Source organism: Ceratina calcarata, unplaced genomic scaffold (genome assembly GCF_001652005.2).
Source record: "Ceratina calcarata isolate Rehan_Ccalc_2016 unplaced genomic scaffold, ASM165200v1 scaffold297.2, whole genome shotgun sequence".
Taxonomy (NCBI): Eukaryota; Metazoa; Arthropoda; class Insecta; order Hymenoptera; family Apidae; genus Ceratina; species Ceratina calcarata.
This window is the reverse complement of record NW_017152138.1, coordinates 1,824,850-1,846,412: the sequence shown is the minus strand read 5'-3', so window position 1 is coordinate 1,846,412 and position 21,563 is coordinate 1,824,850. Positions and strand designations below refer to the sequence as shown.

The window sequence follows — 21,563 nt, the reverse complement described above, 5'->3', positions numbered from 1 at the left end:
AATATCAAAAATTCTAACTGTAGAGTCGTCAGATGTTGTTAACGCTTTTTCTCCATTTCTGTAAAAACATCGATGTATTCTTTTAATAAAATATAAAAATAATATACACAGATAGTCTTTTGAACTTACTCAGAGATGGATAAGTCAAGAATGTCTGCCACGTGTCCTGTGAATGAACGTAAACATTCACCATTTTTTCCATCGAAACACCTCAGAATACCATCTAATCCCGCCGAAAATAATATACTCGTGTTTCCTTTCCATACGAGTTTAGATATTCCACTTTCTTGTGCTATTTTTTGTCTGAGTATCTAATAACAATAATGAAAGTTACCCTGGTCTGAAATTCCAAAGTTGCACTCAAGAAGGAAAGTAGTAATACTTGTTTCGCAATGTCCCAGATAAAAATCTCTCCGTTAACTGTACCAGTCGCAGCAACTTGAAATGCAGGATCTTTACAGAACGCCGCTGTTTCTACCCAATTGCTGTCGCAATTGCCTTCGTCATTTTCTGCCTCTTCATCGTTGTCCATAACATTATTTTGCTCAACATTTTTAAGATTTTGCAGAACTGAAATTATCTAAGAATTTTAAATAATATTACACTGACTATCTCGATATAGAATCAATTACAATTAATTTCATTACCTTTCCCGTTTTTGATGTACTGATAATGGTCTTTCCATCTACAGCTGCAGAAAGTACTATATTATTATCTGGATGACAATCAATGGTAGTTATAGTGGAAGAATGGCTCAATGCAGAAGATATGGTTGATAACACAGTATTTGTCTTTAAATCATATATTTTAATAATTCCATCCTCGTAGCCTACTGCAATACGTTTTCCTAAAACATTTCATTCAATTACATCGTTATGTCTTAAATCGCAGTATAATGTAAAGCAATAACAAATACCATCTGGAAATATTGCGCCAGTCTCTGCCCTACAACCGTATCCCTGTAGAATTTTGCAATCCCCATCAGGTATTTTCCACATATATACTTCTCCATCAACAGATCCCGCTAATAAAACATTTGTCCCTGGATGCCACATCATCCACTGCAAGTATGAAACATGTATTCAGTTTGCTGAAATTTGTAACATTATGACCCAATTACAAACAATGAACCAACGGTAGCATCACCCATGTTGTAATCCCAAATCTTGGATTTATTTGACAGTCTCCAAACTTGTATCATACCACTCATGTCTCCAGTAGCCACCAACGACTCGTCATGATTAAATGCCGAATAAATGATACTGTCTTTGTGACCCACACAATCTAAAACAATCTCTCCTGTCGACGTATCCCAAACGTAAGCTTTGTCTTCTTCCCCTCCAGTGGTAGCTAGTTTTCCATTTTTAGTTAAAGATCCGCAGAAGACAGAACCTAAAATTTCAATGCCAAATATTAATTCTCATGCTGCACTTCAATCAAAATATAAAATGAAATTATCTCCACCTAGTTTGTGAGTAGTGAACACAAACACTGAGTCTCCTAATTCTGGTGTATCCATTTCCATTACATTTTCTTCTTTAATCTCTTCCCCATCAAAATTATCAATCACTTCTTCCACATCACCTATGTATACCATATCATCATCTTCAGCGTGATTAGCCATGTCTGAAGACGACGGTGATGTATCCTTTTGCATAGTTTACTTTAAGAACTTAATAAAGTGTGCAACAGGTCACGTTTTAACAATGTATTTAATTGGAAGCCACTCAAAGTAATTAAATCTTTGACGATAGACGTTATAGTCACGTGAAAGCCTTGCTTTTAAGCTTTGTTATATTCCCGTGGTCTGATTAATAAAATGCAAGGTTTATTTTTGGAAAAAGTGAAAATTCAAACGTCCAACGTCCGACGTTCAACAACAACGTTCGGTTAAAATGAATCATTTCGTGTCTGTATCTGTATTCCGTTGAACTCTATTCTATACGTTCTGTACGGCTACCCAAAACGATTCCCGACCACGTTTCCGACCCACATACAATTTTCCTAGATGGAAAGCGTGGTGAACTATCTACTCTGAACTGAGCTTCAGATTCAGATTTCAAATCACGAACACGATGACACAATTAGATAGAATATATAAAATAATTCGTATAATGATATTTGAACTCGATTTTATGACTTTTATTACTGCTTCGCCTACTATATTAAAAACACGTAGTGGTTTACGGTACGTATTCCAACAGTACTCAATATTGCAGCAACGTGGCAAAAATATTGTACTGCAAGATCACAATATTTCAACTTTGCTGTTCTGTAATATTGTAAATATTGAGTTCTGTTGGGGTAATAACAAGTTTATATATTATCCTATACATACAGTAGCCGTAGTTTATGTATTTTATAAAAATTATATAAAATAAGGACAATCGATTGAAGCGAAGTTTATAAATAGATGATTTTATTATGTACTCTGCTTCCATAAATAAATTGATTTGAAATTCTAATGTATATTAAATAAAGCAATGTTCAACACCACAACGGTACGTGATATGGTCGTGTTAATGATTACTAATTGTTTTTTCCTTATCTTAAAACATCTAATTATCGCAATATGCATTTAACGCACTATGTAAATCGAATATCTGCGTCTGCGCTCGCATCTTGCAATATGTTCTCTTCTAGTTAAATCCTCGAATCGTCTTATGTTAGTTATTCATCTGACAGTAGTGGATCAGTTTCGATCTTTTCATTAGCATTGTCAGCCCTCAGTTGACAATCGCGCATCATTCGAATACGTTCAATCTATTTCTTATCTAAGTACTGGGGCTATTAAAAGAGATTTCGAACACTGATGAAAAGATCGCTTTTTCGTTCTTCTCAGTTTTTCTCATTTAAATGATTCTCATTTGAAAAAAGATTGTTTAATATGTGGAAAATATCACGTTACCTTCTTCTGTGAGTAAATTGTTCTCTTTTTTATTCCTTTTTGAGATTCTGCTTCAAATGACTCTTGCGATCCATACTTCATCATTCTAATTCCTTTTTTTCCGGTAACGACACGGTGCTCTAAACACAAAATTGATCAAATAAATTTTACATTCGTGCTTGAACTAATTGTACAGAATTCAAAGGAGAAAAATAAGAATTTAAGGATGTATTAGCTATACAGTCAATCCCAAAAGTTTATGTACCTTAGAAAAACGCATTTCCTATAATTAAGAAGAAATCAGACGTCGGAAAAATAATGCTAATAATAAATAGCTACGTGCTAAAAAGTATAGAAGGAAATATTCAATTAATTATCGACGCTGGCGAAAAGCTTTTTATACAGGTACCCTTGACTGTATAGCCAATACATCCTTAAATTTCAAGTGTTTTCTGAATTGCAAAGAAGCTAAAATAGTAGAGATTAGATAAGTAGTTGAAGATCATTACTATTTACGAAAGTTGAAAAACTGTAGCGTCATAAGAAGTTTCACCTGCTTCCGTGTTTGTCAGAGAATTAGGGAGCCGTAGATTAGATAATACCATGCTGCTATTTCAATAATAAAAACTCATGAGCAGATCGCAGATTCTTATGCGAAATCGCAAATATGTTCCTAAAACAATAAAATTTGATTCGTTTCGCGATCAGGATAACATTCATTTGGTTGCATCTACGATTTTCGTCGGCGAACTCGACCGAAGAAAATTGCGATTTGCGTCAGGCAAAGTCAAATACTAGCAGGACGTGCGACTTGAAGGAACACGATCAACGTTTGGTTTGTTTTCACGGTCTAGAGGATAAATGGAAGTCCGAGTAATTATCACCATTGCTGTATTGCTTACTAATAAGTAGTAATAAGTGTTTCAATAGCTGCTTCGCGAACGGAAAAAAGCATTTAAAAATTATTATTCAGAGGTGAATACGTGCGAACTCTGGTGCTCTGTTATTGGCCTGCAGAGACCTTCGATCCTCAAGACGTTTTGCAAGGATTTTCATCCTTGAAAAAGCTGATAATTGAGAAGAGCAATTTAACCAGATTGGTTTCAACCTTTTCAAATAAGTCTCGTTCGATCGAGGTACGATTATATTCGAAGAGCTCCCTTAGATAGGCAACTGAAATTCGAGTTGACGGTTCCTTGCTGTGAACTCTTCATTTCTTTTCGCTATTAAATGCACACTTTAGGATAGCTTCAAAAATTATTTTTTTTTTAGAAACTTGAAATAATAGAAACTGAACTGAAAGAATTACCAAGAGGCGCGTTTGACGATCTTTTAAACTTAAAGATTCTCGACGTTAGGAACAATAGCCTTCAAGAAATTGACGTTGAAACATTTAACATACACTCGTTGCATCACGTTTACCTTTCTGGTAAAACACAAAATATTTGCCACTTGCTTGTAGATAGGATCTTCAAATACAATAGAGTTTCAAATAATGTATGTATTTATATATAAGGTAATCCTTTAAAATGTTCCGAGAATACGAAGTGGATACTGGATCAAGGAAAAGGTTCTTTAAGCCACAAAATCACGGACAAAGAGCATCTGCGTTGCACGGTGCCGTACGATGGCAGACCGTTGATTCCAGTTGTGGAAATAATTAATGTAACGGACTGACAATTACACAGTACCATATTTTATTCACAATATAAATCTGTATAGGATCTATCGAACTCGACGATTTTTCTTATTTTAGACGTTGAAAGACGAATGTAGAAAGACTGTGTGTGACTGCGAATTAGTGTATGTGCTTGGTAACGGAGGGAAGCATATCCAAAAGCAATTGACGGCTTTTACTTCGGTGAACTGTAGCCATCGTGGTTTAACGGAGATGCCGAACTTCTTGCCTGCGAACACCACCACTCTTCGCTTGTCTGGCAACCAGGTCGCGATCGTAGATAAAATTTAACATTGAACAAAATGAACAGAAATAAAGTTTGAACTCTTAAAAAATATGTTCATTTTCGAAAGGATTTTATATTTTAGAAATAGGAGAAGGAATTTTAATTACAGATAACAGATGTGACGCCACTTACGACAAATCCTGTTTACGAAGGTGTGATAGACCTGTATCTGGACAATAATATGATAAGATCGATCGTTAAATTAGAGGGATCTAGCTGGGTGGACCGTTTTCGTGTACTTGATCTTCGTGGAAACAAATTAAACGATGTTTGTATAATGTTCTTGAGAACATATTACTGGAACATAAATAATCAAGAGATTTGCATTCGATTAAATTTTAATTACGGTTTAAGAGATTAATGGGAGATAAGTATTTTCTGTCGCTATTACAGTTGCCCACGTACGCTCTACAAAACGCGTTACAACACAATCAAAACGCTGTGAGTTTGTTTCTTGGCAAGAACCCGTGGCAGTGCGACTGTTTCTTTACTCCAGGTTTTCAGGTAATATGTTTCAGTGAAATATATATTAGATAATGTTGACTGAGTTTAAAAAACGATATAAAACCGATATAATTATTCCAGGATTTAATCATTAGATATACGAACATAGTAAAAGACACTAACGATGTTAAGTGTTCGCTTAATAACGGAGATGAGAACTCTGGTAAAATCGTAAGTATTCGATGATCTTCGAAATGAAATTATTTCCGTACAATTGAAATTTCTTTATAGATAAGAGATTTAAAACGTACCGAGATTTGCGTATCGCCGGAGGAAAATATTTTGATCCATCCTTTGGACGTTTTAAATATTATCCTAGCATTACTGATATTTTTCATCATTGGAAAATTACTCTACGATTATTGGTGCTTCAAGAAAACGGGCAAATTGCCTTGGATCGTCACCAAAATACCATAAGAACGATTTTTTAAACTGAGTCGATAAAGGCATTATCAATACGTACTTTGAGCGTCGGCTTCTGACCCTCGCAGTATTTTTGGTACAATTCATCAGCAGCGGCTTTCTTGGCTACGCACTCTCTCACACCACATCCTACGGAATGCAGAGAAAACAACGCAGGGTATTCGGCTACCAGTGAGACAAATTTTAAGGGGTGATGTGCCATCTTTTAGTTTTAATCGACTAAAAATTGCACCTGATGGTAGGCAAACTGCCTACTGCCAGTTGTTCTCAGAGGTAACGTACTTTAAATGTTAACATGTCTCCTAGCAGTTATCGTTGCATTGTGCTCATTGTATTTTGGACACCACTGTTGGTCAGAGGAACGTCACCGTACAAGCAGTGGTCGCCGAAGTACAACGCGCCCAATGTAACGAAAATCGCCAATTACATGAAATTTAATTAAGAATTAATTGCTAATATTTTAGTTAAATTAAAGATAAATAGGAGAATAGAATTGTTATATAAACCTTCGGTAGAGTAGCCTAATGCGTAGCAAGTAGCATTATAAGTAAAACCCTGATAAGTCTTCAGTTTTGATATGTAGTATTTTGGAACTTGTTGCTCTTTTTCGAGACAGAGTTGATACAGCTTCTTTTGAGCGGTGTCTTTCAGGTCGTCCGTGTCAAAATTAATTATCTTCATCATTCTTACGGATGAAATCATAATTTTCATAGTTCAGGAATAAAAATCGACTAGTCAATTAGTTTTTCATGCTACGTACTCGTCCCTCGTAAGTTCCGCGAGCTGACCGAGTTTCTCGTCCTTCATCTGTCGGTTCGCGATCATTTGCAGAATCTTCGCGGCTAAATCGTTCTTAGTCGACTCTTCGGTTAAACCTCGGCACGTTACTGTAATTTTTAGTTACAAGACATCGACAACGAAATATTTTTACTAGTCATCAGTTGTAATCCTTTACTTTGAAAAAATATTTAGAACGTATGTACGGGATAGAAAACATCGCGAAATGAGTTTTAAAGTTTACGACACCGCATGATTTCATTAAATGTTTACGCAAGACATTACCAGCGAATCCTGCAAGATTTCCACGTATCACGTACACGTTAGATTTGTGACGATGCGGACCATCCGTTATATTTTCATATTCGACCGATACATTGCAACGATTTGCATATGCCTCTAGAATGCACAACGGCGTTTCTTTTCTCGGTGCGCTCTTATCACCACTACCCTTCAATTAATTTTAAATCGACGAATAAATTGTACAGTGTAACTATTTTGTATCGAGCTACAAATATATAAAATAAAAAGAATTTTACTTGAAAAGAAAGATGCACGGGTTCCTGCTTCATCTCGATTAATTTGTGGCTCCTCGCGTTTCCATCGAAATCGTTCTCCACCTCGGAATCACCGATATCTGAGGATTCTTGACGATGCAGAATAATACACGACTCTTTGCGAAATTCATAATTTAATGTTAAACATTTGTACTGCATTGAAAGTGAATATAAATTACCATTTGCTTTATGCCTTCTAGTTTTAGTTTCTTCATGAGGTACATGTTTCACAATTGATTTCTCTGGTTTCTTAATATGCTGATCCCCTTTTGAAGTAACAATTAAAATATAAACCGATCTTCGATTAAACGAATTGATTTTAATTTGTTTCTAATACCAATGATCCCTTGCATTGCATCGTCCACTATTTTACCCCATCCCTCTAAGCTGCGCGCTTCCTTTGCCGTTTCATCGATATCTGAATGGATTACTACTGAATTATTACGAAACATCATTTCAATTCCGTTAAAATAAGAGCTGTGCGTACTCATTGTTTCAACGTTTATAGAGGCGGATTCATCGCTCGAATATTTCTTCATGACAGGAGGATGTATCACAGTCGAATCACTGAACAGATTCTCAGTCACCTGTTCTTTAGAAAGCAATCCTTTATTCTGTTCGTTCGTATCGCTTTCTTGTTCGTAGATAGTCGTTTCCGAGACTCCTACGGTTCTACTTGTCATTTCAACCTCTTCCAGAATCTGTAGCGATTCCACGTTGAATTGCACATTTAATTTTAACGATGAATTATGTTCTACATACTTCGTTCTCGGTAGTCAGTGATCCTCTAGCGGAAATCATAAGGGTAGATTCTTCCGAATCTTGCGTACAAAAAGAGGTCGACGTCTCTAAAGAATCAATTTGCCTTTTTAATTTCTCTCCACAGCTACAGATTTTATAACGAAGAAATGCGTTCGTGTCGTTCTACCGATTTCACGACAAGGTGTCTTCAGCTGTTGAAGAAGATCCTCCGCACGGTCGATGACCGCCTCCATTTCGCACAAAAGCGGTGCAGCATTTGGAAATCTCTCGGTTATCATACCCCACACAATCTCGGCATCCTCTGTCCCTTGTAAAGATTTTGGGAGTTCATGCTTTTGACACGTTGAGTCCCTGTGTCCAGACATTCGAACGCCACCGGCTGGGTTTCAGCCTGTTCACGAGGATCACCTTGAAATCACCAACGTTACCTTGCTTCATCAACGTTGTTTTGCGTCAATGTATCTACATATCAGTGAATAAATAGCGTCGTGGAATGCCGACGATGATGAAGCAGCGTTGATAATATAGAATATTGCCAGTAAAATGATTGTCAATGATTTCAAGGTAACTCTTTTTAGGAGACATCAAACATCTGTTGGATCGTTGAACTGGCAAGGAAGCTGCGCGTATTCTTAATTAGAACAGTGTCTCCGTTTGACAGACTAATAAAATGAAATAAGTAACGAGAAAAATTGAAGCTAGTCGACTGAATGTCGACTTCGTATTATCTCGTCGATGAACACTTCGTTCACTTTTGTGCCTTGCTTTAACAATTAAGTACAATATTGATGAAAAAATAAGACGAATAGTAGGCTTGGCGTGAAATTTTATTGATAACATACCTCTTACCACTAAATTTAATGCACATTACATACTTCTCTTATCGTAATGTGACTGTTAGGAATATATACAAAAAGCCATTACAGGGAATTCCTTGATATACGGCGATACATCGAAAAATGTGTAGAGTCCGTGTAAGGTACGTATGAAGACATCTTACATCTCTAAATGCGAATTTTCTGTCTCTCCAAATATAGTACACAAATGAAATCGTATGAAACCAATGCACAAGATTGGTTCCATTAAGTAAATCATATACAAGGTCGTCAGGTGATTAATTAAGCCGATGAGCGTTAATTATATAGTTCCTTGTCTTAAATTTTACAAATACTTTCCCATTAAAATTTTATTCGCCCGTCCTCTTAAGTAATAATAATGTTAAAAAACTAATCGACGTGTCTTAAAAACAAAGGCATGAAAAATTGGCTTTTTGAATATTTTTTTCTTTTTGTTTTTTTTATAATTATAGAAAAAAGGAAACGGAAAGAGGAAAGTTCTCCTCCGAAACTCTCATTTCCTCCTGCTCACAAGACATTGTTTTCTTCTTCACACTCTCCTTCTAATCGGCTTTCACCAGTTTATTACTTTCAGGCGATTTATCACCATTCATCGGTGATCGTGAACGGCTGCGGCTTTTGCTATGCTTGCTGCCGGATCGGGATCTCGATCTGTCACCCCTCGATCTTTCGCGACTAGATCTATCTCTGGAAGAAGATCTGTATATTAATGATATGGGACTTATGAATTTGCTTTTCTTGCGCGAATTATTATATATCGACTGAACTCACTTCGAGGGAGACTTGGCTTTGGATTTGGACTGCGACCTGGACTTTGACCTCTCAGCCTTGGACCTAGAACGAGATCTGGATTTGGACTTTGACTTAGATTTCGACTTTGAGCGGTCTCTTGATCTGCAAAATTATAGTTCAAATGAAGAGGGGTGAAAGGAGAATAGAAGCAAATAATATAAAAAATTATTTCTTTTTTTGTCGCTTTCGAAATGAGTGATAACAATTATTTTTCGTGTAAACGTTAAAAAAAGCTATGAGAGGTTTTCGGAGAAACCAGCCCAAACACAATGCCAACGGATGGGAGAGTGAAGTTGTGCGATAACGTAGAGACAATTCGCAACGAAATTCGATTATTGATAATTGCGCAAGAAATAAAGCAAATAAATAATACACTTTAAGCTCATTCACTGATTAAAAAACTAAAAAGTGACGAGACACCGAGTTATCGAATAATACTTACTTGGATTTAGATCGTGAGCGGCTATGTTCGGGCGATTTTGATTTGGATTTTGACTTGGATTTAGTATGTGCCCTTGATTTAGAACGGCTACTGCGTCCGCTACGGCTACGGCTACGGGAACTGCGGCGACTCCTGGTAAAAGACAGAAAGATCGTATTGTAATAAACTGAAAAGTTATTCGTTAACAAAATTTCTACGAGCAATTAAGAGGATTCAACTTTCCAAGTTGCTCTAAGTGAATCTCTTGTGCCATGCATATAAGATGAACTGAATACATCTAATACACATGATCAAAGAGTAAAATAACTGATGGAAATTCAAATAATTTAGAGTGATTTTACAGTGGCTAAAATTAGAAATCAAGATTATGCTGTAAATACAATTACTATAGGTGTATGAAAAAACCCGGTCTTTGAAACGGATTCTCGAAAGTTTCGGGCTTCAACGTTTTCGGGAATCTCGGACATCATCGAGGATCTCAACGTATTCAGGAATCCCTAAATTTTCTAGAACCCGTCCTGACCCGACATTTCCGGATTCTCTAATGATCCGTGGGAAAATAAAAAATGATGGAGACATTGTCGCCCCCGACAGTACCTTGATCGGGTTCGAGAACGACGATAATACCTTGAGCGGGAGCGAGATCGGCGGCGAGATCGAGATCGAGACCTTGATCTTGACCTTGAACTGGAGGATCTTGAACGGCGACCACGTCTCTTGTCCTCAATAAGCCTGATCCTACGTCCGTTTAGTTCTGTATTGTCCAATTTGTCAATAGCATTTTTCAAATCGGAGTATGTTGCGAATTCTACAACCCTGTAAACATTAAATTATACAAAATTAATTGAAGCTTGAAATCGAAAAAGTCCTTACATATTACTAGTTTCTGGGATTAAAAGACTCACCCTTCGTTCCTGCGCTGTTTGTGTGCATCTGCATATGTGACTTCGCCAGCTTGTCTCATATAATCCTTCAAATCCTGAATATCACACAAGAACACGAATTAGTATATTGTAATAGCAGCACTACGCGTCTTAATAATTAATTCATAACGAGGTACGATTAATATTCACGTTTATATGAGTAAGACTAAATTTTGTGTTCCTAATATTGGAAAGATTAACGCTCAAGGTTAAAATGTATCCTGTGCACTTTTGTCCACTATACTTTCTAACACGTATTACATCTATATCTATGAATCTATACAAATGTATATATATAAAAAAATATATATATACATATTCGTCTCTCTCTCACACTATCTTTCTATGTATATATACACCAACATATATATAAAGAGAAAGAGGGAGAGAAAGAGATAATGTATTCCTTCCTTTGGCCAAAAATGTATACCATGTACCGGAAAAACTATCCTTTCAGAAAGAGCCAAATAGTCTCCTGTCTGTCCATAATCTTCAGTGTTGGTAACATATGTTGAAATCATGTGCTCGAATTTAGTATCTGCGATTGATGCAACCTTTCTTTTTATGCAATTCAATCTTTAAAACAAGTATAGTTATTTGTTTCATAAGACCTCCACCCTGCAGAAAAGTACATTGTATGTTTAAACTAGGAAGAAACATTTCTTTGCAAACGAATTGAATATAATTTCTGCAGAGCAGCTCACAATAAGATGTATAATCGAGTTCATGATCCTGTATAAAAAACTTCCGAAGAAGATTTTATATTTATTCTCTACGTATTTGTACAAAACGTAAAGAAACTGTATGGTTCAATCAAAAACTATATAGATCGTTGAAAAGATGGAACTGCATAAGGCAGAGAAAAAGACCAGTTGCTCATGTAACAAAACAATGAATGAAGGAAGAGATGAATGATCCTGCGTGTGCTGAAAAGACGTTCGGTTTGACCTTTAAAATGCCTTCCAGATTACAACAAACTTGTATTTCAAAGAGACAAATTAAATTTTAATCCTTCTGTACAAAATGTAGACAGTATATATTTTATATTCACAAAGGAGAGAATCGTATCCGAAGAATCTGAACAGATCAGAACCTACAAACATCGAAAGCTAAAAATGAAAATATTTCCCGCTGATTTCCCTTCCGAGAATAATCGATGAAGAGGGGTAGGAATATTTCTTCGTTGAAGGGATTTCCCTTCCGGAAAATTTATGTTCCTCTTGATGTAATTGTTAGTCCTTGTCAATTATGTCCTCTGTGACTTAGGATGATCATACTTGTTGTCTATCCTTGATGATGCATCATCCGTAGTAATGTATCCATTTGGTAGTATAAGTTCACGGTTGTTACTGTTCTTGTATTTGTGGGAACCAGGTACGGCTTTATGTTGTGGGCTCTGTTTCTCTCTTGTTAGGTGCATGCGAGTAACTCTTGTCTTTCGTCTTGAGTCTTCTTCGTAAATCGTCCATGACACGCCATGATTTCGTCTTTTTTCAAAAAACCTGTGTTCTATGCGTTTCGGAGATCCTAAACGCTATTGTGCTCTCGTAGGGCTCGGTAATTGAAATCGGGTCGATAACACTGTATCTGTATTCTTTGGATAATCTGCAACGATGCTCGATAATTGAGAATGTTCCTTGGTACGCGTGTCTTCTATGCACACCCCAAAGAAAACAAGAAGATTGTTGCAATAACACGACGATGAGAGAAATTGCCTTGCATAAAGAAAAGTTGATTTTCACTTCTCATTTGAAATGAGAACGGAACATAAATAGCGTTCATATTGAGAAAAAAAGACGTGAATACGCCGGGGTATCCAAAAAACGATTTGTCAAACAAAATATATACACAAAACGTGGAAAACTATTATTGCGATATACTGTTGTAAAAAGAACGGATGCCTAATTTCGAGCACACTTTATATATATATAATAATAATAATAGTAATAATAATACATATACATAAATAAATAAATGATTAATCTTTTATCTGCTGTCTGTGGTAGTTGGTTTTCTATTTGCGCGTGCGTGGCTACAAGCCCGTCGATCGTTTTCGATAGGATCTATAATGGTATAGAAAACACCTGAACTATTGGTGCACAGTTAATAGATACACAATGATAGATATATCTTAATTAAGATACCAATAAGAGGACAAGTTACAAAAGTGTGTAAGTGTATATATATAGAGATATATAATAATGTATATATCTAAAGAGTACACTCGGTTAAGGTGACGCATTTACCTTGGGCCCAGGCACCACCTTGCTTACGGACAGAGAGAAAGGCCAGACACAACGGCGCTTGGTCGGGTCGAATCGGATCTGTGTGGCGTAGTCGCGGATGGTTCGGGTTTCGGCCCGTGTATGCCCTCATGGGTGGCCGCTGCCTGACTTACTAGATGGCTAGGTTGGTGGCGTACCAGTAGCAGTAACAGTCGTGGTGTAGTAACAAATGTGATAGCAGTAACAGTAGTTACATGATAGGGGAACGGTCAATTATGAAGGGCAATCGTGAAAAGGTCAATAATATAGATGGTGATTGGATGCAAGAGAATGCGTATAATACGGAAGGATTCAAAGAGTAATATGATGTTTGATAAGGGATGTGAAGAAGAGAGAGGTGATAGGTAGTAGTAGAACGGAAAGTATGAGTAAAGTAGCGTGATTGTTGTTGGCTGATTGATTGGTAAACACATCCACAGGTAAAGATACAGGTCAGAGAGTCATTGATGATCGCAGAGTAGAAGGCAGACGACGTATTTTCTCTCCCAGCGATTTTGATGAAGGATCGCAGATACGGTAAGAACCTATCTCGCCACTGGGTTTTTTCACCACGTATCACTGCGCAAGTAGTAGAAGGTGGTAGGTGGTAGGTGTACCCAGTGCCACGCGGCTATCTCTCTCACCCGGGACACCTCAGAAACCAACCTGGTGCCACTTGACCTCAAGGCGGGCCCACATCGCGTGCATCGTCATCTTTATCATCGCACATCATCAGTCATATTGGCCCTACCGGTCTCACCCCTCCACGGCGAAGAGGACATGGCTCTTCGGAAAGAACATCAATTTTTATTGTTTTTCTCAACTGTTGGCCGAACGTAAATGAAATAATAAATTGAAAAAGGAGAACGTCGAAGAATCGAGAGAATTCGATTGAGCGAGAGAATATGTTTTTTTTTTGTATTCATCAAAAGTCAACCAATCATCCGAAAAGTACGATTATACGATATATATTTTGTATATATGTATGCAATGTATATTGATCAAGTAAGACTTGGTCCACGTGTGCCCCCAAACGTGAGCTCTATTTTTGTACGTTTCTTTCTCTAATTCGTTGGCATGGACATTGAAAACTCGTGTTAACACAGATGTATACGTATATACATCTTCTTATTCGGATCAAGTGTTTTGAAAGACGAAGTGCGCCCTGGTATTTCCCACATCGTTTGCATTTCCCATTCCTTCCCAAAATTGTCCTTCTCGGTTATTCTATCTCGTGTCTTCTTCTTCGTCTCCATTGCTCGTTGCTTCTCGATGTCTTCTAGTCCTTGACACCTCTTCTTCCAAAGAGTCTACGTGAAACGACATATTAAGATTTCCTCGGTGTATCTCTGTTGCTCTTGTTCCAGAATCATATGATATTCACATATTCATGCCCCTCGTTCTTTGATTTCAGGGTTCACGTTTTCCTTTCTCGTCCCCTTGTTTCTCTGCACCTTTCATTCATTGTTTTTTCACTTCTTTTATTCGTATTTTCTCAGCTCATCGTCGAGCGAAAGTTATCGGGATACAAAATTTGATTTCGAATACAATGTATGCCACAGACTTACTTGATCAAAATGTACATCTTTATATTTTTTTTGTAAACTCGGACTAGAGTTTTTTTCGGATATACGGATAAACGAACATAAAAGTGACGAAAGAAAAACGTAATAAAAAACATTAAATGCTAAAAATGCCGCGCTTTGTAAGTTTGGTTCGACTCGGGGAATAGCACGAAACTGCGGATTGAACGAAACGCCAGAGCGAGAAAATATAGAGAAATATTCGACATAGTTGTGGGAAACCTCGAGTAGCAATCAAACTCACGAGAAAAGCTATCAAATTGTGTTGATATATTTAAGCGTGAAGCCAAAGGTACAGATGTTGCTTACCTGCCAGCTGACACGACTCGATAAATTCTCCACGGTAAGACGATACTCAGTACGTGTTGGTGGTCCATATCTACAAAATGAAAAATACCAATATTATTAAATTTGTTATTATTCCAATAGAAGCAGGTTTGTCTTGGACCTGACTTTAATTTATACGTAATTAATAGCGAAACTCTAATCATTGGAAACTAAAACTGATTTAATTTTAAATACTTGATTATATTGCAATTATTTAGAAACTGAATAAATTATTTAATATGTATCGTTAGAGCGTAACATTGGATGTATGTACCTGGGCAATGATTGCTTGTAGCTAGATGCGGTCCTCGTGTTTCTGTTCACACTATCTCTGCAAAAAGGGATTTCATGTGAACAGAAATAACGGATCGTTGGATTAATCCTTTTAGCAAATAACTACAGATTCTGCACTCATTGCTCAGGCACACAATCAATCACCTGTTCCAATCGAATCAAATCTACTCAAAATGCAGCAATAGCGTACCTGTCGTGCCGCATATCGTCTCGGCTGTAACAAACACAATACCACACATCTATTAGTCGCCAATTACATCGATCCACCTCTCTCAACTACAAGTAATAAACAATAACGTCTGGGAGGGTATTCACTAGGCATTGTCTTTTATCTCTTTTTTTTGGATTACGTTAGAAATTTTTTCAGCTAACGAGAGATGATTCTTCGTTACTTCCAGTTATAATTCGACGTACTCGAAAGAGCAGTCAAATCCAAGACAACCAATTCGAAAACTAATTAGATTTCGCCTGTGTGCCTAGACGAACTTTCATCGTATGCAAATTGGCAAGCTTTTTCGCATTCATTCATTCCCTTTCATACACTTTCTCTCCGACATACATACCCTTTCACTCTCTTTTTCTATTCTAGAGCTTATCATATCCAAGGTTACGTTCTTCCCTGTACGGGCGATATGCAAAATCATTCTTTACTCATACTATCCATTTTTCAATTAATTATTTATTCGAAACAGACATAGGAATGACTAATTCTTAATACGTGAAAATATCCAAGGAAATTATTAATTTCGTTAAAAACAAATAAGCAAAATGTATTTGCCAAGATTTTGCATATCTCGAGTTGTCTGCCTGCAGGGGAGGAGGGGATAATGATCGCTCTGATAAAATAAAAAAAAGGATAGCGTGTCTTACGCAGATCGCCTCGAGTCCCCATAACCACCACGGGAGTCACCATAGCGCCACTGGTCACTACCCCTAGGTGTCCCCCGGGCCCTCTCTACAGTAATTCTGTAACAAGACACATTGGATATGCTTACTTGTCTCTCCAGGAGCGTGAGCGTCCGTAGCCACGGTCGCCTCGCCTCCCTGAAACACCCCGTGCTATCTCCACCGCCACTCTGAAACACACCCAACAAAACCCCGCCTAAGTCCTCGACTAATTCTTACTCTAAAGGCTGCTTCCTTCCTTCCATCCTTCTTATCCATTTTCTTTCCATTCCTCAGCCTCCTCCTTCGAAATCCGTTCAAATATCATCCCGCCTCGTTCTTTATCTACAAAGTCCAGCCATTGAGGCGCTGTCCCCTCATCATCATCATTATCATCATCATCATCAGCATCATCATCACGATTATCATCATCATCAACGTATTTTGTTTCTCTCTTTCTTTTTTCATCCCCTCAGCTAACTTTTCAATTGCTGTTCACCCATAACTCGTAACTTATACTTATATTTTGTCGATCTAAGTTATATGTAATTGTAGAAACAATTCTCGGAGCTTTCTCATAATTAACTGGGATCAGAATTTCTGTATTCATTCTTTCTTTTCATTTTGCTATTACTTTTAATAATCGAGCAAAAGATTCGTAAACGATCACCAGAGAATTATGAAAACGCGTTCAACAATTATGCTTACAAAAATATGTATTTGTATTTTCTCTTATTTTTCTTTGTTGCTTATATAAAACGGTATTTTTTGTCAAAGAAGCAATATACATTACTGAAAATGTTGAGACATTCATTTACAAAGTATAGTTTCACTTTATATTACACACATATGTATATATCGGGGAATTGATGGAAGTAGTTCAAAATGGCGGCAAGTCATATCGGCTATTTAAGTAAGATGCACTTTTATTCCAGATCAAACCCAATCAATAATTTGGAGGACAGACGCCGTCTGGTTAAACTTAAAAAGGCGATGACGAAAGAAAAAATATATGATATATTTGTGTTTACGTTTATACAGAAGCAACAGCAGATTAATATTAATAAAGGACTCTAAAAAGAAACATTAAAAATATATGTAAATATGTTCATTAATAAAAACAAAACTTTAAAGTGCAAGTAGTATTTACAATCTCATACTAGTTTACGAATGACTTGTTTCAAAAAAGAATAATGATTTTTCCTTTATAATATGTAGAAGTGAAGATATTTGTTATACGATTTTTCTCACATCAATTACAAAATTTTTGTTGAACAATTAATATTCTAAAATGCCTTTAATTTCAAATACAAATAACTGGGGAATCTAGAACGAAAGTACTTTACTCAGTAGTATATAAAAGGATAAAAGAAAAAAACTCTATTAATGCTATTGCTTCTCATATACAATCCTTACTGATTTTGTGCAACATTAACGAAGTTTCATTCTAAAACAGCAAAAGTAATTAAAAAAATAACTTATTTAATTTTTTGATAAAATGCTAGTATAGCACCCTGTTTAAAACACAATTATAATGCGAGATAATAAAAGTATCTGTTTTATCACTTCTGATAATCACACTATTTTTAGAAGTGTATTTAACAATATCAAAATATGAATAAAAAAAAGAATTAAATAATGGCAATGAAAAGTGGAACTTATCATGCAAAACATGCTACCTACACCATTCTCTATACTTCTAATATATTATGTTTATTATGTACAAATTGTGTAGGTGTAGAACAATAAGCGAAGTATTACCTTTCTCCCAGGAGCTCCTTCCCATTGAGCTCATAGACCGCATCATCTGCATCTCTGTAGTCATCAAATTCCTGTAAACAAAATACATCTATTGTGAATCATATTAATAGAATCAATACGTTTTCATACTGTACATGCACCATTACGTTGTATCATTCACGTTATTTGTTACTTCTTAACAATTCACAGATTATACAATAATTAATATAGATGCTTATGAATTTTACTGAAAATTGAAACAATTTTTAGTACAGAAATCTAAAAATTTTTTAATTTGGCCTATAATTTTTATTCGAAATTATAAGTAATGAATAATTAAATATCCAATTATAAGTAAGATGATTTCCCTTTGATCATACATAACTTACAAACATTTGTAGATTAATTGATGAAAACCAGCACACAGTTCCATTAAGCAGCCACAGTATCAATGTGTTCAGGGCTCAAGGTAGGTCAGATCAACTCACGAGTTCAATTTATTTTCGAAGTGACAACACTTTACTCTCTATACACTTTGATCAGCGTCGAATTAACAAAGCAATCGACGATTCTTTAAGTTAACATTTGCATGAACGCAATCACGAAGATTACAAAAATTCAAGACCAAACTGGATAGAGCAAGAATGAGCAACGTGCGATTTGTGAGCGACTACGTACTCGAATTATGAGAAGACCCGCACACACGCATATTGTTCATCCACTGAGTGGCGTGACAATCTTAATGTTCACATGCCGAATATGATAAGTAGACCGCGGATTTTTATGCATAATTGTTTGTATCAATTTATAAAATGAATTTTAGACAGCAATTTCTTTTATCATTTAAGCATTCCAGTATGCACTCACCTTTTAATGTTCATGTACATAGAAAGTGTTTTTTATCTCTACTGCAGATACAGTTTTTCTATAAATGCATAAAATCCGCAATCTAGCGATAAACGTGTGCGTGTCATCCAAGACGTAAACTGCACGTAGCCAGCGTTATGCACCGAATGCTCATTCTCGAACTAGAGTAAAGTGTCAGGTGTTGTGGTATGAGATTTGATTGAAGTACTTACAACAAAGCCGTAACCATTCTTGATGAGGACATCACGGAAACGACCGTAGCCTCTGAAAAATCTCTCAAGGTCTCTTTCCCTGGTGCCGTATGGAAGCCCACCGACATAGACCCTTGTCCCTACCATACTGTAAAAAAAACAATTGAACCACATTAGACTTACCACAAAGGCAAATCCATTCTTCATAGCGACCTCCTTGATTCTACCATATTTCCGGAAGAACTTCTCAAGGTCGCGCTCTCTCACCCGGTATGTTAATCCACCAACGAATACTCGGGTGCTCATTCTTAAAGGAAAATATAAAAACACCATACATAACAGGCTACTTTAAGAACCTGCCATTTAGTCACATGACAACATAAGTACTGTTATGTTAATTTCCAATATTCTGGCTGAGAATGGCAATGCAAACCATGTATAACAATAAGGAATAAAATTGATATCGATGAATTTATAATTTCATCACTAGAGAGCAATTAGAAGAATTCATGTAAGGAACAAATCAAATAAGCTTAGCAGATCAAATACTATTTGCGAACAACTAAATTGCAACAAATCACAAGTGCAATATTGAGGTGCTATTGTGAAATATAAGACTGTGAGGTTGTTTCCAAACCTATCTCGTACAGCTGACATACTTGGACATACTCTCATTCATATCAGACGAATCATATTTTATTGCAAAAACTAAAATTATGTATTAATCAAGCTTACAAGATATCAAGCTATCAATAGTCATGTTAATGTAAATTGTGTATCAATTTATACAAAGTTACATGCTATATATTATTTTTGAAGTGGCATATTAATTATGTATTAAGAAACAAATAATCTTGATAAGCGTTAATATATTTATTATGACATTAATTTTTTCAAGAGCACTATAACGATGTAAAACAGTTGAAAATAACTTACAGATTGTTAAGTTGATCATATTTATTTCTTTGTCAAAAGAAAGTGAACTATTTAGTTTAATACAATTTTATGGCTATGTTAAGCACATCTCATGCACTTGTGGGTAACAGAAATTCTCTGTCTATGTGTATTCGAATTAAGAGCGACTCAATAATTCGCACGCTGTTGGAATATGAATCACTATTTGTATACTAAGGTGTTTATCTCCATGCTTACTCAGCCAAGAAGTATTTACACAACTTACTAATTGAACACGAGCATTAGCCACGTTCGGAATCATTATCTACATAATAATTTTATCTACATGATAATTTGAATAATATTTATGACATAACACAGGATTCCTGAACGTTCCGAATCTGACTAATACCGTAAATTTAAAACAAAATAAACGACAAACTAACTTGCAATATAAATGAAACTTAATTTTCAGTATACCGTATGTTTATTATTATTTAAACATCGGCTTTCAAATTAACTACAATCTAATCCTAGTATCTACTTCCTATTTGTGCTTTAGTAGTTACTGAAAAATTCTAATCGAAGTCTGAGACCGTGTACCGTTATGTATCGTCGACCTTCGTTTCTTTACATACCGTTAGCTTTCTCGAAGATTGAAAATTATAAGTAACTTTCTTTTATCAATATTCTTACTTCATTCACGGAAGGTCATATTGATTTATTATTTAGAGATAGTACTTTAGTCTAAATAAAGCGCAATATGCTCGAGAACTTCGACAAATCCATGTCGTGTTGTTTCATAAAATGGCGGTTCAACGATTGCTCTTTGTATGCTACGCAATTTACTGGACGGACACAAAGACGACACAAAGACTACACAAAGGAAATGACGCGATAACTTCGTTTCCTTGAAACGTATCATTGCTTTTTGCAGGGATACACAAAATAATTATCTATATTACGAAACAATTCCAACGTTACGAAAATCTTTCCGAAACTGATACGACAAACATTCCTGATACATCCCCCTTGAATTACGAATTATTTGTAACGTTAGTTTATAGAAATGCGTAGCAACGAGAATATATAGAAGAAATCTTGTCGTAAATGGACAAAAAAAATCTCGTGGGCAAGTATCCCTACGATGCAGTATCTTGTAAAAGTTACTGCCACGTCACAAACAAATAATTACAAAAAGGTGTGGAATAATAGTTTCTATTCTGTTATAACGAGAAATGCACGATTTGAGCATTTTGGTCACGATGAATCAGCGGTAAATCGTAGCGACGCGACATTTCTAAATACTTAACGAAGAATGCGGCTTCATATCCGCATAAAATGGTGTATTTGCAAACAATTCACTTACTTACTAAATGCATACGTAATATCGTAGGAAAAAGAAACGTGTTTACAAACTTACCTGAATATATGTAAAATAACGTTGCTTTGTCCACTGAAACCTTATGCTTACACGACACGATACTATTGAAATTACTAGAAGAAGTAATGATCGGCGTCTGAGGTAAGATGGCTCGCTGCAATAACGGACACGAAACGGGGTTTACAGGACGGAAGACACAGCCGGCAGATATCCGACTCTCGTTGCCAGACGCTTCACGTGATGAAT

The 21,563-nt window shown here is 36.1% G+C and overlaps 4 protein-coding genes across 23 annotated transcripts in view; 1 reads left to right on the top strand and 3 right to left on the bottom strand.

Moving 5' to 3' along the window:
* Positions 1-2,346, bottom strand: part of LOC108624076 (angio-associated migratory cell protein) — a 3,062-nt gene extending 716 nt beyond the window's left edge. The window contains exons 1-6 of the mRNA XM_018023098.2: positions 1,465-2,346; positions 1,136-1,392; positions 917-1,061; positions 648-847; positions 383-580; positions 130-311 (exon numbers count right to left, since the gene is read on the bottom strand). Of these exons, the coding sequence (XP_017878587.1) occupies positions 130-311; positions 383-580; positions 648-847; positions 917-1,061; positions 1,136-1,392; positions 1,465-1,657 (1,175 nt within the window). The 5' untranslated portion in view covers positions 1,658-2,346. The remainder of the gene's footprint in view (positions 1-129; positions 312-382; positions 581-647; positions 848-916; positions 1,062-1,135; positions 1,393-1,464) is intronic.
* Positions 2,347-2,887: 541 nt separating this feature from the next.
* swi2 (Protein singed wings 2) lies at positions 2,888-5,772 on the top strand. Its single transcript, XM_026812748.1, has 10 exons — positions 2,888-2,916; positions 3,596-3,760; positions 3,861-4,023; positions 4,160-4,316; positions 4,404-4,552; positions 4,644-4,832; positions 4,961-5,119; positions 5,245-5,355; positions 5,437-5,526; positions 5,587-5,772. Exons 1-10 carry the CDS (start codon positions 2,888-2,890, stop codon positions 5,770-5,772), a joined length of 1,398 nt encoding a protein of 465 aa, XP_026668549.1.
* A 1-nt stretch (position 5,773) lies between these two features.
* Positions 5,774-8,601, bottom strand: LOC108623977 (uncharacterized). The gene is given in 8 exon segments (XM_026812795.1): positions 5,774-5,907; positions 6,285-6,463; positions 6,539-6,665; positions 6,841-7,006; positions 7,095-7,407; positions 7,410-7,813; positions 7,875-7,960; positions 8,041-8,601. Coding segments are annotated over 8 exon segments (1,599 nt in total). The 5' UTR covers positions 8,240-8,601; the 3' UTR covers positions 5,774-5,782.
* Positions 8,602-8,683: 82 nt separating this feature from the next.
* B52 (serine and arginine rich splicing factor B52) lies at positions 8,684-21,497 on the bottom strand. 20 transcript variants are annotated; one of them, XM_018023081.2, is made up of 12 exons: positions 21,357-21,497; positions 19,223-19,346; positions 18,003-18,073; positions 16,352-16,432; positions 15,547-15,570; positions 15,337-15,393; positions 15,045-15,114; positions 10,871-10,944; positions 10,563-10,781; positions 9,966-10,097; positions 9,503-9,625; positions 8,684-9,430 (listed from the first exon to the last, which is right to left on the bottom strand). In XM_018023081.2, exons 2-12 carry the CDS (start codon positions 19,343-19,345, stop codon positions 9,274-9,276), a joined length of 1,131 nt encoding a protein of 376 aa, XP_017878570.1. In that variant the 5' UTR covers position 19,346; positions 21,357-21,497; the 3' UTR covers positions 8,684-9,273. The 20 variants fall into 20 exon arrangements, with proteins under 20 accessions (XP_017878570.1, XP_017878567.1, XP_017878569.1 ...); XM_018023078.2 differs by lacking the exon at positions 16,352-16,432 and adding an exon at positions 16,227-16,322; XM_018023080.2 differs by lacking the exon at positions 19,223-19,346 and adding an exon at positions 19,061-19,187 and having other exon boundaries at positions 21,357-21,496.
* Between the last annotated feature and the right edge of the window lie 66 nt (positions 21,498-21,563).

Coding starts and splice junctions, on each gene's coding strand:
- B52 (XM_018023076.2), bottom strand. CDS start 19,186: ATGGTAGGGACAAGGGTCTATGTCGGTGGGCTTCCATACGGCACCAGG. Junction 16,323..18,002: donor AAGGAGCTCCTGGGAGAAAG/GTAATACTTCGC, acceptor GTCTTGTTACAG/AATTACTGTAGAGAGGGCCC. Junction 9,431..9,502: donor AAAGCCAAGTCTCCCTCGAA/GTGAGTTCAGTC, acceptor ATTAATATACAG/ATCTTCTTCCAGAGATAGAT.
- swi2 (XM_026812748.1), top strand. CDS start 2,888: ATGTGGAAAATATCACGTTACCTTCTTCT. Junction 4,024..4,159: donor ATAAGTCTCGTTCGATCGAG/GTACGATTATAT, acceptor TTTTTTTTTTAG/AAACTTGAAATAATAGAAAC. Junction 4,317..4,403: donor GCATCACGTTTACCTTTCTG/GTAAAACACAAA, acceptor TTTATATATAAG/GTAATCCTTTAAAATGTTCC.